This window comes from Callorhinus ursinus, unplaced genomic scaffold, assembly GCF_003265705.2.
Source record: "Callorhinus ursinus isolate GAN/ISIS: 27379988/994484 unplaced genomic scaffold, GSC_fseal_2.0 scaffold4, whole genome shotgun sequence".
In the NCBI taxonomy this organism is placed as follows: Eukaryota; Metazoa; Chordata; class Mammalia; order Carnivora; family Otariidae; genus Callorhinus; species Callorhinus ursinus.
In genome coordinates, this window is record NW_027397066.1 from 77,349,126 (window position 1) to 77,364,878 (window position 15,753).

Sequence of the window (15,753 nt, forward strand, 5' to 3'; positions counted from 1 at the left end):
TTTCTTGAATTTTGTACTTGATGTCTTATCTACAGCCTGTATTATAAGAGGAGACACATTGCTTCTGGCATTACTAAACATAATGTACCTTAATACTGGGTAAATAGCCTTTAGCTTTCCCAATCATTTAGTTACTAGACTGCAGCTAGTGTATTGTAATATATAAGAACTGTCAGCCAGCTGTAGCCTATGTAATTTACTTACTCTCAACTTTGAAATACCTCATCTGAAAAATGGGGTTAAGGATAGTTGCAACTTTGGTTACTTGTCATGATTATATGTGATAGTTGCTCCAAATCAATTATTGTTACTATTAGTCCATGCCAACCAAATTGTTACTGTTAGTCCATGCTAACCTAATAAAAAAGCATATATCGGAAATAATTTGAATTTGGAAATATGTTCTATGCATGGAGTTTTGCCCTTCTTTCCTTGTTCTCTCCTTTCCACACTCATTACTGATGTCTTATTACATGCCAGGCACAGTGCTTGTATAGAGACACAAATGGGATATGGTCATTTCTTTCACTGAAATTATAGCCTAATGGAAGAACTTAGTTTAGTTTAGTTTTAGCATAACAAATATATTACCTTGCACAAGCACTTAAGAATATAAATACAAAATAAATACTCATTTCGTGACTCAGTTCAACCAGAATTTATTCATTATCTTCAGAGAGACCCAGTATCCTGTGGTCGTATTCCTGGATGTTAGGAGAAAAGGCAGATACTTATTAGAGATAGAGGTTCAGATTAGATATTTCAGGAACCACTCAAGAATGAGAAGGTCTGTTTATTATACTTTTCAGTTTTGGGTGGGGAATAACCTTAATTGAAAGCTTAAACACAGGTGCATTAGGAAACACAATTGGTGTTTGTCTTTCCTCATTTGAGTGTGTAGATAACTAATGAATACCCGGTGTGTAAGGGTATAGGTACTTGCAGCATTTGAGTTACATAAGTTAATTAATTAGTAGAGACAAATAGTCAAGACTATGATATGAAACTATAAATTCTGATTATTTAATATATTAAGGTGTATACTAATAAAAATTCCATTAATAAGATGTTTGCAAAAATTTATGTGTTTTTTTTTCCTTTTTCTTTTTTTTTTTTTTTCCCTTCAGGGCATCTTCTACACCCAAGCCTGAGCCAGTTCCCGTGCAGAAGGTTTGTTTCTCATCTGGTATCACTAGGTACCACTTGATAGTCCCTCCTGAATCACTGTCATTTCCATTCCTTGTCTTAGGCCATACTGACAATTTATAGTTTCAGTACGATTTTCCTTACAGTTCTTTTCCTTTAAAGATTGTGGGGGGTGAGGGATGGAAATCAACACATACATAATTAACATCTGTAATTATACCGATATTATTAAAACATGATTTCTAGTGCCATGTATTATCTAACTTATTTCCATATTTCTTACATTCACATTCACTTTTAATTTGCCTATCTTTATTCACATGTTTTAAGGAGAATAAATAAGTGGTTACTGAAAATGAGTATCACAAGTCTTTGATAACATTTTATTAGTAACATTAATAGGTTTTTAATTACATTTTCAGAGTATTCTGGATTAGGTTATTGGCAAGTACCTTCTTTCTGTCATATATAACCTCAAATTGTCCCAAACCATTTTTCATAATACAGCTGGTTTATACTTTGGGGGATTTTCTCCTTAATTTTATTTGTGCCTTTCCATTGAATTACTTATACTGATTTGCTGAGACATTAAGTTACTTCCCTCCCCCCCAATTAGCTTTTATCATTTCTACAAGGTTAATTTAGATTACTTATTTTTTTTCTTAAAATTAAACATAATAGGGCTACCTTTGTAGGTTTTTAAAAGAATTTGATTGTTTTCTTTTGGGATGGTAGGGTGAATAGGAATTTATTCTTGAATGTCATAGAAGCTTGACCTTTTGTTTTGTTTTGTTTTTAAACTTCACACTTTCTTTGGGATAGGGTTTGCAAACACAAGCTATGTTAATTTTAGGAGGAATTGATTTTTCTTAGTAGTTAATTTTTCTTTGATAAATGGCAATAAAGAAACATCTAAGATCATTTTTTTCCTCATGTAACTATTAACTATTTATTTTGGAAGAGGGAAAGAATTTTTATTCCATCTCCAAATAATATCTCAAAACATTCCAGAGAGAGAAACAGGTGGATTGTTGAGATTTTTCTTTTAAGCAATATCTTCATTCAAAATAATTCATTAGAATGTGCACATTTCTGAGTTAGATGAGAAAATGATCTTTTCCTTCTGTTTAATTTTTTTTTAAATAGGAGACTTAGAAATATGCATTTTTTTTTCTGCATGAATCAAATAATTTTACTCTGGAGAGTAATTAAACATGTTTGAAAGATGAAATTATAATCAGGACTGTATATTTTAAAATAAATGTTTTGGTTAGTGATATTTTGTTTATTGTGGGGATTTAAAATTTTTTCCTTTTGGAAAATTAAGTGTCTGTTGACATTTATGATGGCATTTAGGCATTTTGATAGTTTTCCTACTCTAGTTCCTAAATATTTTGAAACTTCTTTAATTTTTATAAAAAAATACACTCATCGTGTGCATCTGTGTTATGCATGTTGGGATCAGTTGGCATGCATGTTATGCTCATTGTTTTTATCTAGAAACAAGTAAAGTTTGGGCTGCTAACAGATTGTGTTTCTCTTTTTGAAAACTAGCTATGTGTTCTTTTTAGTGAATCTATTTTGCATGTATTTGGTGTGTTTTTGTGTATTTTTTTTATTTTACATAGGGAGAACCTAAAGAAGTAGTTAAACCTGTGCCCATTACATCTCCTGCTGTGTCCAAAGTCACTTCCACAACCAACATGGCCTACAATAAGGCACCACGACCCTTTGGTTCTGTGTCTTCACCAAAAGTCACATCCATCCCATCACCATCGTCCGCCTTCACCCCAGCCCATGCGAACACTTCATCACATGCTTCCCCTCCACCCGTGGCCGCTGTCACTCCTCCCTCATTTGCTGCATCTGGACCGCATGCTAATGCCAGTCTTAGTGCTGACCAGCATTCGTCTGCACTGAGCGCTGGTAAACCTGCAGTTAATGTCCCACGGCAGCCCACAGTCACCAGCCTGTGTTCCGAGACTGCTCAGGAGCTAGCAGAGGGGCAGAGAAGAGGATCCCAGGGGGACATTAAACAGCAAAATGGGTAGGTCGCCAAGGGTGCTTTCTGCTCTTATCAAAACTCTTCTTTCAGGCAATTTCCAGGAGACAATTTACACCCCCACCCCCAATCAGCAGTTCTTTGAAGGAAAGGAGATGAAGTTTTATTTGCTTCATTAACATGTAGCTTTATAGTATATACATATAGCACTTTCTGCAAGGCAATTATAGGTTAATCAAAACCCAAGTAATGCATTTTGACATGTTATGAACCACGTAACATACTACTCTGTAACTCTTTTCAAGTCCTGGCATAACATGGAGCAGCTGGTACTTACAATGCAAGGCCAACCTTGAGTCTTTCTTTCTCATTTTTTCCATCCTTTTATTAGTCACCAAAAGTTTAAACGGAGTGGTTACAGTTGTGTCAGCTTATGTATCTCACCCTAAGGAGAGGAATTGAGGAGATTGTAAGAAGCTTTTTTTCTAGGAAGTAGTCTAAAGACAGAAAACAAATTTAGTTTTGACTCATGTCTTCGTAAGATGCATTAGCTTAGGTCAGATAGCCAGCAACATTCTTTTCAGATAAGCTTAAGCTAGAATTTAGTCTGTAAAAGCAAACAGTAATGACAGAACAATAGCATCAGAGGATGCCTCACAAACATCAGAAGCAAATTAGAGAATGTTTTCATTGTAAAGGTTTTTCTAAAATGAATGGATTTACAGAAGTGGACACTAACTATATAATGTCAGTGGAAGTTTTTGAAAATCTGTTCCCTATGATTTTTTTTTCCTTTGAGGCATTTAAAAACATTGGTTGAAGTACATTTTTTCAGCAGCTTCCATTTATAGATGGTCGTCTTATTCTTTTTGGAATTCCGTGACTATACTTGAAGCCAGAATCGTTTTTGTAAAATCATTTTGATCAGATTTATTGTGGCAAAAATGTACTTTAAAAGGAAAACAAAGGGAAATCATCTGCATGCATGATGGTTTTTACCAATGCCAGTTCCCAGGAAAATGTAATTAAAATAATTTCGTGCATAGGTCCTTTCTGAGATAATCCCTTCCGAATGTTAATTCACGTAATGAAGGAGCTGTGCTTTCTGTAGCACTGCTGCCATGGCAACCGTGGGGCTTTGAAAAGAAGGTGGCAGGGCTCCAGGCTGCTGCTGAGAGAAAGAGCAGGAGGTCTGGAAGACCAGCTACTGCTCAGAACATACCGTTTTTGTGGTTGTGGGTGGCTTTTTAAAGTTTTGATGTATATATTGAGGAAAATTAGTGTCCTTCAAAGAATGCTATTTCTTCTTTTATTTGAGGAAGAGAAATAGTATGTAGTGTTGAGGTGGGCTTGGTTGTATTTTTTTGTATGTCTATTTTAAGACAATAGAATTTAGAGTGATCAAAGGAGATATTCTGAGAAGATGCTGCCTGTCAAATTGTTGGCCCCGTAGAAAACTAAAAGCAGAAGTTTACTATGTTTATTATATTCCAGTTTCAGTGTAAAAAGGTCCACTGGAAGAAGTGTCTGAACAAAAATATTTCTCCTTACTAACTTCTTGAAATTTTATAAAATAGTCTTCTTCTTTTTTTAAGAAAAAAAAATTCTACTGACTCATATAAGATACTCTTAATGTACAGGTAAAAGTAAGTTGAGGTTATGGAAAAGTACTACATTTAAAACATGAAAATATGAATATGAAGCTTAAACCTTTGTTTTACAGGTACAACTTTGATGATTAAACTTAAAATGATTTAAAGCTTGTTATTTTCAAACTGAAACCGTAGGCAGTGGTGTAGGAATAAGGCCTCAATGGTGGCTTTTTAATCAGTGGACCTGTGATTACTGAGCATGTGCCTGTGGCTAGCAGTGTGCAAGAATTCAGGGGAAGGGGGGTTATTACATGTTTTGCATCATTAACAAGCAAAGTATTGCTTCACATTAGCAAAGTGGGTATATTTAAAAATAGGTTGATTTCAAATGTTGTCCACATGTTAGGTCAATGAAAACTTGATTAGTCTGAAAACAAAGTGTGGTGTCTAAGACAAATTTGCCATTGACATTTCTCTTACTACATTTAGATTAGAGAAATCAAAAATAAATCACCCTCTTTACTAGTCAGTAATCTGTCATTTTGAAGAATAGGTGTTTTGTGGTGTTGATGAAAGCATTTCCTTCATCAGGTATCAAAGTTTTTTCTGAAATCATTGTCAGACTATTTACTCATTATGTGATTAGTACATTTTTCATATTTCTATAATGTTACAAAAGATCTGCAACAGAACTCTTTCAAAGTTGAGAGTTGTGACTTTTTATTGATTACTTTTTATTTTAAAAATAATATATGCCAGTAACCAAAAATTTAAGAGTTCAGAAGGGTATAAAGCTAAATTCTTAAGTTGTCTTTTTCCTCAAAGCAGAAAGATTATTAGTCTTTAAGTGATTTAAAGTAACTGACCACTTTGCCAATCTGGTAGGTGTCTCACCCAGATTTATATGGGATTAATTAACATAAGACACAAATAAGTGTTTCTTCATCATGCATTACTACTGAGAAATTGTTATTCATCGTTAAGTATGAAATCTATAATTATGTTGATAGTTTTAGAAGATTTCTTAATAATGCTATGTAAGTGTTCTTGTTCCTTCTTATAAATAATAATGAACAAGGCACTTTAAGAAATTTTTAATCTTTCTTCTACATATACAAATTATTGGTCTTGACTTGCTATTTTCCTTACTCCTCTCCCTCTTTACTCTACTTAGAACAAAATGAGACTTTATATTCCAAACTGGAAGGAAAGCTATTTTGCATCAAGTAGTTTTAAGTTTAATTTACCTTTTCCCTTTCCGTATGCCCTTGCATTATAATGTGCCACTGCTTTCAAGAGGTAAGTCCTTCATGTATCCTTTATTAATTTCAATTTTGTTGGACTGCAATTTCTTCTAACAGTTCCAATATGTTATTTTGAAGACCCTGGCCTTGGAAGATGCAAAATATGATATGATAGTAATATTTTAAAATACTTTTCTCTTTACAGAAAACACAAGTGACAAAGTTAGTATCCACATTACTGGAGAGGAAATATGGTGATTTATATATGAGTAAACAGCATGAATGTGTCTGATTTTTGCAAAATTAAGATTTTGCGAAACAGCTGTCATTTAAAAATCAACATTTAGTGTTTTCAATAAGTTTGGTTTGCATTGCTATGTTGTAGTGAATTGCTTTATGATAATAAATAATAGTATTTAACTTTTGCCATAAAATATATGTGGGGTTTGCTGTGTAGTGGTTTATAAGACATAATGCTTGGGGGAATGTAATTTGTGTTAGTTGAGACTATTAGAAGACAAAGAGAAAGATAAAAGAGAAAGCATAAACATATATACCACTAGCGAAAAACATATTATATAAAACTGAATTGTTTTCCAAATTCATATCACAAACCAGTGTTTCCCAGGTTAAAGTCTCTTTAAGAACATTTTTGATTTTTTCAACAATGTTGCTGGAAGTTTTAGACCTCTACGTGTACAGTTGTGTGTCACTGGATGATAGAAAGTTTATATATACCTTTGAAATTAATTAAGAGAGATAGTTACTGACTTATTAAATGTCATAGGTAGTTGGCATAGACATTGGGAATCACTGTGGAATACCTTTAAAACCTCGCTATTGTATCTGTTGGTCTTGATGGTACACTGGCTGGTGTTTAATAGCCTTAAAAATAGATAAAAATCACATTAGATAACTTAATTTTGTGTTATGATTAGTGTGAGCATATGCTGAAATTTATCATCAAAATGTAGATTAGAATTGGAAATATATAATATTTAACTATTTTAGGCATACCAGAGAATTAACGATCAAATTATTAGAACAACTTTATTCCAGTGTAGCTGTAGTCCCACTAATTGAATAGTTCCATGTTCCATACACATAGGAATATAGCATACCAGTGTACTAGTGAAAGAGTTCAGTCCTAATTTATTACTTAAAGTCTTATACACAAAGAATTTGACTAGTTACTAGATTCCATAACAAACAATTTTACTTGTAAAGGGGAAAAATTGGGCCTTGGAAAAATAAAATACAAGTATGTAGGTTAAATATGTATATTTTTAAATTCAGGATTCAGATTCATTTATTAGGTATTACTGTCCATTGTGCTAGGTGCTTCTGGGTGCATTATGTGATTCAATTCTCATTTGAACTTTGAACACTGAGAGGTTACTTAATTTTACAGGTCATGCATCTTGTAAGTGATTAAGACTAAAGCTTAGGTTTTTTGAAGCTATTTTGAACATGCTTTCCTCAGCATCACCTGACTGTGACCCTGGCTTATTTCTGTTACATTGAACTAGTATTTGTTTTTAATAGTGTTTTTTTTTAAGATTTTATTTATTTATTTGAGAGAGAGAGAATGAGAGATAGAGGGCACGAGAGGGAAGAGGGTCAGAGGGAGAGGAGCCCGATGCGGGACTCGATCCCGGGACTCCAGGATCATGACCTGAGCTGAAGGCAGTCGCTTAACCAACTGAGCCACCCATGAGCCCTAGTATTTGTTTTTAAATGGGTTGAGTCAGTGTGAATGAATAATGTGCATAAAGTACAGTTGGGTTTGATAGTACTTCTTTTATATATATATCAGTTAGGAGATCTATCCTAACAACAAATCTGTGTTTGTATGGTTTTCAGAGTGACTTTAAATATATTAAACATATGCCCTTACAAGAAGTCTGAAAAAAAAAAGAAATCGTAATCCATTTCAGTGTTCAGGTGAGAGAGGCTTCTGTAGATTGCACTTTGTCCAGGGCACAGGGCAAGTGGGCAGCACAGCCAGGGTTGTGAAGCCAGGTCTTCTCATGGGCACATTGGCACAAATGCCATTGCAGTGTATGATGGGCCGTTCCGCTTGGGTGCCTTTTCTGAAACGCTTGGAGATATTTGTTCGATATATACAAATCGGCATCTTTAGGTTGAAACCAATCAAGTCTCCAGTTGTTGCCACTCTCTACACCATAGAATGTTTCCCTCCCAACTTCACGGTGATATAAAACTTCTCTCCTAAACTTAAAAACGTTTAAATATGTATCTAGAATTCTGTTCAGGGGAGGTTATTTTGAAAGCTATTTCCCGGCTATTTAAAATAGCAATGCAGAGGAAAGTGTGCTTTGCATTGTGGCTGGAGCAGAGTACATATCAGTAAATATTAAGATCAACTTAGTCCTGCATCCCACCCCCGTAGGGTGAAACTCAGCCCTCTGTAGAGTTTATGAAACTGACTTTGGTATATATGTAGGAAAAACAGCTACACTGAGCAGTCTTAGTATTAAAACCGGTAGGCAGTTTTTGTCACTACATTCATAATGAATTGCTAGTTACTGTGACTAAACTTCATTTCAGGATTGATTCAATAGTGTGTTGACAAACTCTGTAGAGTTTATACTTCAGTCTTCTCTATCCATAATGGTATATCAGTATATTTGTTTTTAATGATTGTACAGTTAATAGGCTGTGTGAATGAATTGTGTTTTGAGATTTTCCTTTTTCAGATGTTATTAATGTAGTTCCTTTACTATATCATATCAGACATGTCATTTTGGGTAATAATTAGGTCACTAATAATACAAAAGCATGAGTTCCTACAAATCAGTTCTAAACTTACTGAGATTTGCTTGTGAATGAGAGTGGTAATGACAGAGGAGAGTATGAAAATTAAGTGATAGCCCATTATTTATGATCCAGTATGTTTCCTATATTTTCCATTATAATCACATTTTTAAAAAATAAGAGAAAAATCAAATAGCATGTTATTTCTTTATAATATTTGTTTCAGAATAATGTTTTTGGCTTTTTAGGTTTTTATCTTAGTCCCAGTTAACATACAGTTTCAGGTGTATGATATAGTGATTTTTTTGGGGGGGTTAACTTTTTATTTTAATGATTCAGGATAATTTTTGTGAGAAGATTACATTTGCTATTAATATATACTTCACATATTATGTGAGTGAAAGACTTTCTCCTATTCTCTGATTTTAAGTGATTCTAAAATGTTCTGTTTCTACATATTACATCCAGTAATTATTTTATTCTCTGCCTTTTGTTAGGAACATAATAGGAATTTGGATTCATGCTAAAATGAATTAAATCAACCTAGAGATATTTTTAAATAGTGGATCTTTCTCTGTTAACAGTATAGCAGAATTTTGACTAACATTTGTTCATTTTTGTTTGTCTGTGTTTACATGTTTATTTTGAAGCATGATGTTTTGTGTAATATCTTCATGTAAATTCATTGTTTTGAATTTCATTATTTCATTTTTTATTTTCTTCTTTTTCCTTTCCCTTTTCTTTCTTTTTTCTTCCCCCCCCTTTTTTTGCCTCATATTCGTCCATTTTCCATTATCCTGGGAACATCAATGTCTTCTCTACTCTATTACATATTTTTTGTGTGTATTATTCCTCCTTCAGTAACCCTGGCACCGTGTAAGTACCTAATCAGTGGTTCCTTTTGTAATTTTCATTATTGTCTCTCTTTAACTTTACATCTTACTTTCAATTCAATACCACCAGCAAACTTTGTTAGTGTTTTCTCCATGCAAGAATTTTCAAATTTGTTAAGGAGCCTAAGAAACATGTTTTTCATACTAAAGAACTTCATATAAATCAGTGGGTGTGTTTTCCACTTCGGCAGTGGAAAAAATTAGTAAGCTGAACCTTCAGGGAGATAGATAAGTATTGTAGACAGTGTATACTGGAGTTAGAGACATAGTTTGGGCCTCTCTTGTTTAGTATTTTTTTAAAAGTTTGAATAAAGTTGCTAATTGTGAATATCTATATTTTGAAATAAATTATTTGCTTTTGATAGTTAAATTTATGTTCTAGCTCAAATATATTTTTAAAAATAAAATCAGTGAGATGACGCTCTTCTTTTATCATAGTCATCAGAGCTTAGAGTGTCAGAGCCAGAAAAGCTAAGTAAATGTTTAGAAACTTCATATCCCTTAACACAAGGCCTTAAGCTGTGGTGAATATCAGAGAGTCTAAGGTGTACCATGCTTTTTGCAAGTATGTCATGGCTAAAACGTATTCTTAAGTGGTGTCATTTTATTATTCTTATTGTACTTATTCTTAGCTTGACAAGCAGTGTATTTTAATACAAGTCTGTATTTTTACAGACCAAACCTTTTGTAGGAAATAAAATAATCTTATAGTTGAAATTGGCACCATTTAAGAGTAACTTACATTCACTAATTATAGAGAAATTTAAGCTTTAAGTTTAGTAGCTAAATATGAAGTTTTTCGAGTAATTGCATAAGATAAAGAGTTGTCAGTTTAGGAAATTATATCTTCTAAATGTAGTGTGTTTATGAAGTACTCTACCTGTTCTAATTTTTAAAAATTCTCTTTTAAAAAGGATTAGGTTTTTAGTAAAAGTAATTAGTAAAGTAATTAATAGTAAAATAATAGATATTTCACTTCTGGAATCCTAAAATTTTACCATAAACTAAATATTTTGTGTGTAAATATTATTTATTCTGTTATTTATTTTTCAAGATTTATTTATTTGAGGAAAAGAGCATACAGACACGCACATGGGGACAGGGGCAAAGGGAGAGAATCTCAAGCAGATTCCCACCGAGCTCGGAGCCCCAACATGCTCAGTCTCATGACCCATGAGATTGTGACCTGAACCTGAGCGGAAACCAAGAGTTGGACACCTAGCCACTGAGCCACCGCAGCGCCCCTGTTCTGTTACTTACATATGCGGATGACCCATAGTCTTAAAATACGCATTTCAAATGTTTTTAGGCATCATAAAAGAACACATTATGTGATCATTACTGTGCACTAGGTACTTTGGAAAACACTTTACATACATTATTGATCTTATTTATTCCTCAAAGCAGCTCTTTAAGGTAGATGCAATCCCTTTTTCTCAGATGGGTAAAATCGAGATTTTAAATGACTTGCATAAAACACACACTACGTGAAGGATGTCATGCTTGAAACTGTTGCCTGTCTTTTTAAAGCCAGTGTTAATGTTAATCCTATCATGTTGTTCACTGGGCAAAAACTCTTCTAGTATACCGACACAGTTTTGGTAGTGTAACTATTAAAATGACAACAGTCCAGTGGCGTTCTGATAGTACCTGTGATTTTCTAGCAATGAGTTACACCCAGGAGGTGTTGCCACCCACATCTGATACTCTTTGAACACTTTGCTTGGATCTTACGGCAGTAGTCTGCTAGTCCAGACTTAGGCTCGTTTTTCTCTCCTGGAATTACACTCAAGGCTTCCAAAAGTTTGCATTTGTCATGTCTTGGGGGGGGTGGGGGGGGGGGGGGGGGGGGGGGGGGAGAGAACGGAGTATTCATTATGTTCAGAAGATCTTAGGCTAAAGTATTAACATACATTATAAATTCCTTAATGTTTATGCTTTGTTAATAGAAAAATGAATGTTCGTAGCAAACTCAAAGTTCTTGAATTCTGTAATTTACTAATCCCTTTCACATATATTATTTCATTTAACGCTTAGAACAATGCCATTTCGTATGTGATATACTCATCTATAAATGAAAAACCAGGCTCAGTGAGGTTGACTTGTCCAAAATCACACATCTGTAAAGTCATAGAGCCAAGATTTACATCTTGGTGTTTTGATAACTATTTCACTGGTTTCCCATATACCATAGCTCTTATTCCCTACACTGAACCTGCACACAACTTTATTTAGGATGAGGGATATCTATACACATGAATGAGAAAACCATAGAAAGTAACAGTTCTGACCCTTTTCAGAATTGTGTTTGGAAGTACTGACTTACCCTGTACTAAACCATTCTTAGTTCCTGGGCGTAGTGAAGATATGGTCATTTAATTTTGTGAAAGGCAATACATTTTGGAAATATGTTAATATTTAACAGTGGTTGTGAATATAGTCCATACCTGTGTTTTGTTAGGCATAAGATAGGTAGAAGAACAATATAAGTAATTTCAAAAAAATTTTTTAAACTCCTGTGGATGTTGCAATTCTCATTATTTTCCTTTTCTTATTCTTTTCCTTTTCTTTATGCTGGAATCTCTCTTCTGCTGCCTTCTTCTGTCAATTAAAAGGAAAACCCCACCTAAACGGTAAACTTTCTCTTGAATAGATATTTATATTATTTTATGTTAGCATAGAAATACCTTTTTTTTTTTTTTACTAGTTTAAGAAAAAGCAAGTCTATTATAGAAGGGCGCCTTTTTAAGAAAATTGAGGCTGAGTTCACTTGGAAAAGCAAAAGATATAAAAAAGAACATTGATACTAAATGTGTGAATTATAATTTGGCAGAGGGTATTTTATCCTTAGTATGATTTAAAGATTTGTAATTCTTTCCTTCCCTTTTAATCCTAGCCCACCAAGAAAACACATTGTGGAGCGCAATACGGAGTTTTATCACATACCAACTCATAGTGATGCCAGCAAGAAGAGACTGATGGAGGACACCGAAGACTGGCGTCCAAGGACTGGAACGACTCAGTCTCGTTCTTTCCGAATCCTCGCCCAGATCACTGGGACTGAACATCGTAAGCAAATACCTAGGGATTCTAATATACAAATGTTCTTTGCCATAGAGAATAGCATTTAGACAGATGGGCGATTATTGGAAAAGAATAATTTTCCTGAGGCAGTTTGCTCTTAAATTAGGCCATGCATAATGTGGGTAATGTAAATAAGAACTAGCCCGGGAGAATTGCATTGAGAAGTGGAGCAATAATAGTACTGACCATACTATGTAGCCAGTGACAGCATGATGTGGAGTGTTCTTCAGTGGCTCTGTGCAGCTTGACCATTTGATACTGATTGGTACAATTAATTGCTCAAGTGATTTTTCAAGTTAAAAAAAAGTCAACTAATATTGGATATTGCTTATTATATTTCAGTGAAAGAGTCGGACACTGAAAATACAAAGAAGGCAAAGTAAGTTGTCCATTTTTTTGGTAAATTGAATGCTTTCCTTTTATGAATGGTCTCGATTTGTTTTTTCACATTTTCAAGTGTAGTGGTATGGCTTTTTGTCTTTGTAACTAGAAGCTGAGCATTTAACTTTGGTATCTTTTGTGGGACTTAACTGTGGGACTTAAAAAACTTAACAGATTTTTAAATTAGTAGCTATTATCTTCATTTCATGTAAGGTTAATTTCCTTTCATATTGAAGTAAGTGGGCAGAAGAGTATACTTGGGGGATGCTTTGCTAACACTACAGATCTCTGTGAATGAATTTGTGTTGTCTTATAGAAATTTTATTTTGGGCATAAAAATGGATTTCCAGGAGGGCTCTATAGATTAATTTCTATATTTATAAAAATGCTCTACCCTTAAAATCTTCACTATTAAATAAAATAGCTATGTGAAATTAAGCTTTTATAAAGCATGTTTTCTGCATGATGAACTAAGCGTACAAACTTTTTCCTTCTCTTTCTTATGACTCTTCTATCACTTTTCTTTTCTTTTCTTTTCTTTTTTTTTATTTCCACAGGGAAAAGATACCCCTTCACGTCTTTAGTCCCAAATACACAAAATTACGTGACTGGCACCATGAAGTTTCAGCACGTGCTCTTAACGTACAGTGATTTATGAGTCTTGCCCCCCCAAGCAGCCAGCACATACCTTTTCATTCACTTTTTCTTTTTTCCAACCTCATAGGAAAATCTGTATTAAATTTGCCTTACAAAAAAATAGAACCTTTTCTATACTTTTCTAACCATCTCCTGCTATTGTAAAAAAGAGGAAGAGGAACTTGTTTTGTGCTAGTTGGTAGCTCACAAATATTAAACCAAGAGAGCAAATTAAGGGACTCTGATCTCTTCAGTGGTTTTATATCTGTTTCCATTGTCATTAGAGTGGTGACGTTGGAAAAGGAACTCTATTTGTAAGTTGAATTTGGTTGGTTGTGTGAAGCAGAGGCAGATGAGCAAATAATATCCTCATCTAATTTGGAAACTACATCCTTAATGTTATTACATTTCCCAAGATTACTTCTAAATTCATTATTACATAATGTTCAAAGTGGTTGTAAATTACCCTAAATAATCAAATATTGAGGAGGCAAGATAAAACAGAGAAGACTTTATCAGAATAGAGTTTATTATAGATTTGGGTATTTTTTAAAGCAGGTACTATTTCAGGATGGCTATGAAGAGAAGGAGGCCCAGATTTGGCTCCTAAAAAAGGAAAGAAGAGAATTCTGCCCCTATTTGCAATGGGAAAATTGAGTGTTCTTTTAGTTTGGTTAGCTTCAAAAATCCTATTTTCTACCAAAGGAAATATTTGCAAACTGGTGGATGTTTTTAGGGTATAAACAACTTCAAGGCATTAACTAGTAAGAAATAGAAAAGATAACTTTGCTTTGTTTTTAAATGAACATAAAATAAATTATAAATGATTCTTTATGTCACATCAGAAATATTTTACTTAGTGATATAAACTATTGTGTGTTGCTGCTGTTCCTAGGAAACTATATTTTGGGCAATACATGCAAGCTAATATCTGACCAGATATGCTTTCTGTTTTGTAATATAATGTATTATATGTTAGTTCTAAATTCAATAATAAATGCATTTTGAAGTTTGGAAAAGTACTGTAATAAAGTTGCCTTTAACTTAGTTTTGTAATTGTTTTCTGTTTCCCTGAAACTAGTAACAGTGCCATCCAAGACTTGCTACACTATACTTGGATAAAATAAATAATTCTCTTGACAATTCATTTGGAAAACATTTTTAATTTTGCGAGACTGCTAAAATGAGTGTGGAGTATGACAAAGGCCTGTATTTGTTTTTGTTTATTTTTTTCTGCATTGTCATGCATTTTAACATAATACCTTATGTGAGTAGCATAGAAGAGTAGTGAGGCTATGGCACAACACAGCATTAGTCTTTGTGGAAAATGATTACTGAGGGATTTTGCCTGCATTCAAGGTATTTAAAAAAAATTTTATTTTTTTATAAGTGAGCTCTACACTCAATGTGGGGTTCAAACTCACAACCCTGAGATCAAGCACCACATGCTCTACTGACTGAGCCAGCCGGGTGCTCCCATTCAAGGCATTTTTATTTTTCCACCTTTTTTTCACTTTGATGTCACCATAGACTAGGACAACTGCCTGGCAATTTGGAGAAACTAACATTAATTTCAGTTAATGATGATTACTATCTAAAATTTTGCACACAAAATGTATTTAAAAAACTAGGATTTATCTATGCTCATTTCCACCATACTTCCTAATTTAGTAAGGTGTCTTTCTTTTACTGTATCAGATACTGCTTGTGGTTTTATGATCCCGACATCAGTCCATTATTACTGTGTCTCTCGCCTCTATAGGAAAATATACTTTCTTAGACCAGGCTTTCCTGGTCTCATTCATCTCAAAAGAAGATATTTGAAAGTAGATGGGGGTGCCTGGGTGGCTCAGTTGTTGGGCGTCTGCCTTCGGCTCAGGTCATGATCCCAGAGTCCTGGGATCGAGCCCCGCATCGGGCTCCCTGCTCGGCGGGAAGCCTGCTTCTCCCTCTCCCACTCCCCTCCTTGTGTTCCCTCTCTCACTGTGTCTCTCTCT

General features: G+C 34.0%; 1 protein-coding gene across 15 annotated transcripts in view; it reads left to right on the forward strand.

Annotated features, from left to right (window-relative positions):
* PDLIM5 (PDZ and LIM domain 5) overlaps positions 1 to 15,753 on the forward strand; it is a 205,647-nt gene that overhangs the window by 116,060 nt on the left and 73,834 nt on the right. For 4 of the 15 annotated variants that reach the window (XM_073891974.1, XM_073891979.1, XM_073891983.1 and 1 more), the window contains 6 exons: positions 1,128 to 1,170; positions 2,775 to 3,193; positions 9,624 to 9,638; positions 12,271 to 12,288; positions 12,552 to 12,724; positions 13,082 to 13,118. In XM_073891974.1, coding sequence (XP_073748075.1) covers positions 1,128 to 1,170; positions 2,775 to 3,193; positions 9,624 to 9,638; positions 12,271 to 12,288; positions 12,552 to 12,724; positions 13,082 to 13,118 — 705 coding nt within the window. Of the gene's footprint in view, positions 1 to 1,127; positions 1,171 to 2,774; positions 3,194 to 9,623; positions 9,639 to 12,270; positions 12,289 to 12,551; positions 12,725 to 13,081; positions 13,119 to 13,677; positions 14,893 to 15,753 lie in introns of those variants that run through there. The other 11 variants (XM_073891981.1, XM_025873467.2, XM_073891977.1 and 8 more) reach the window with 8 other exon arrangements.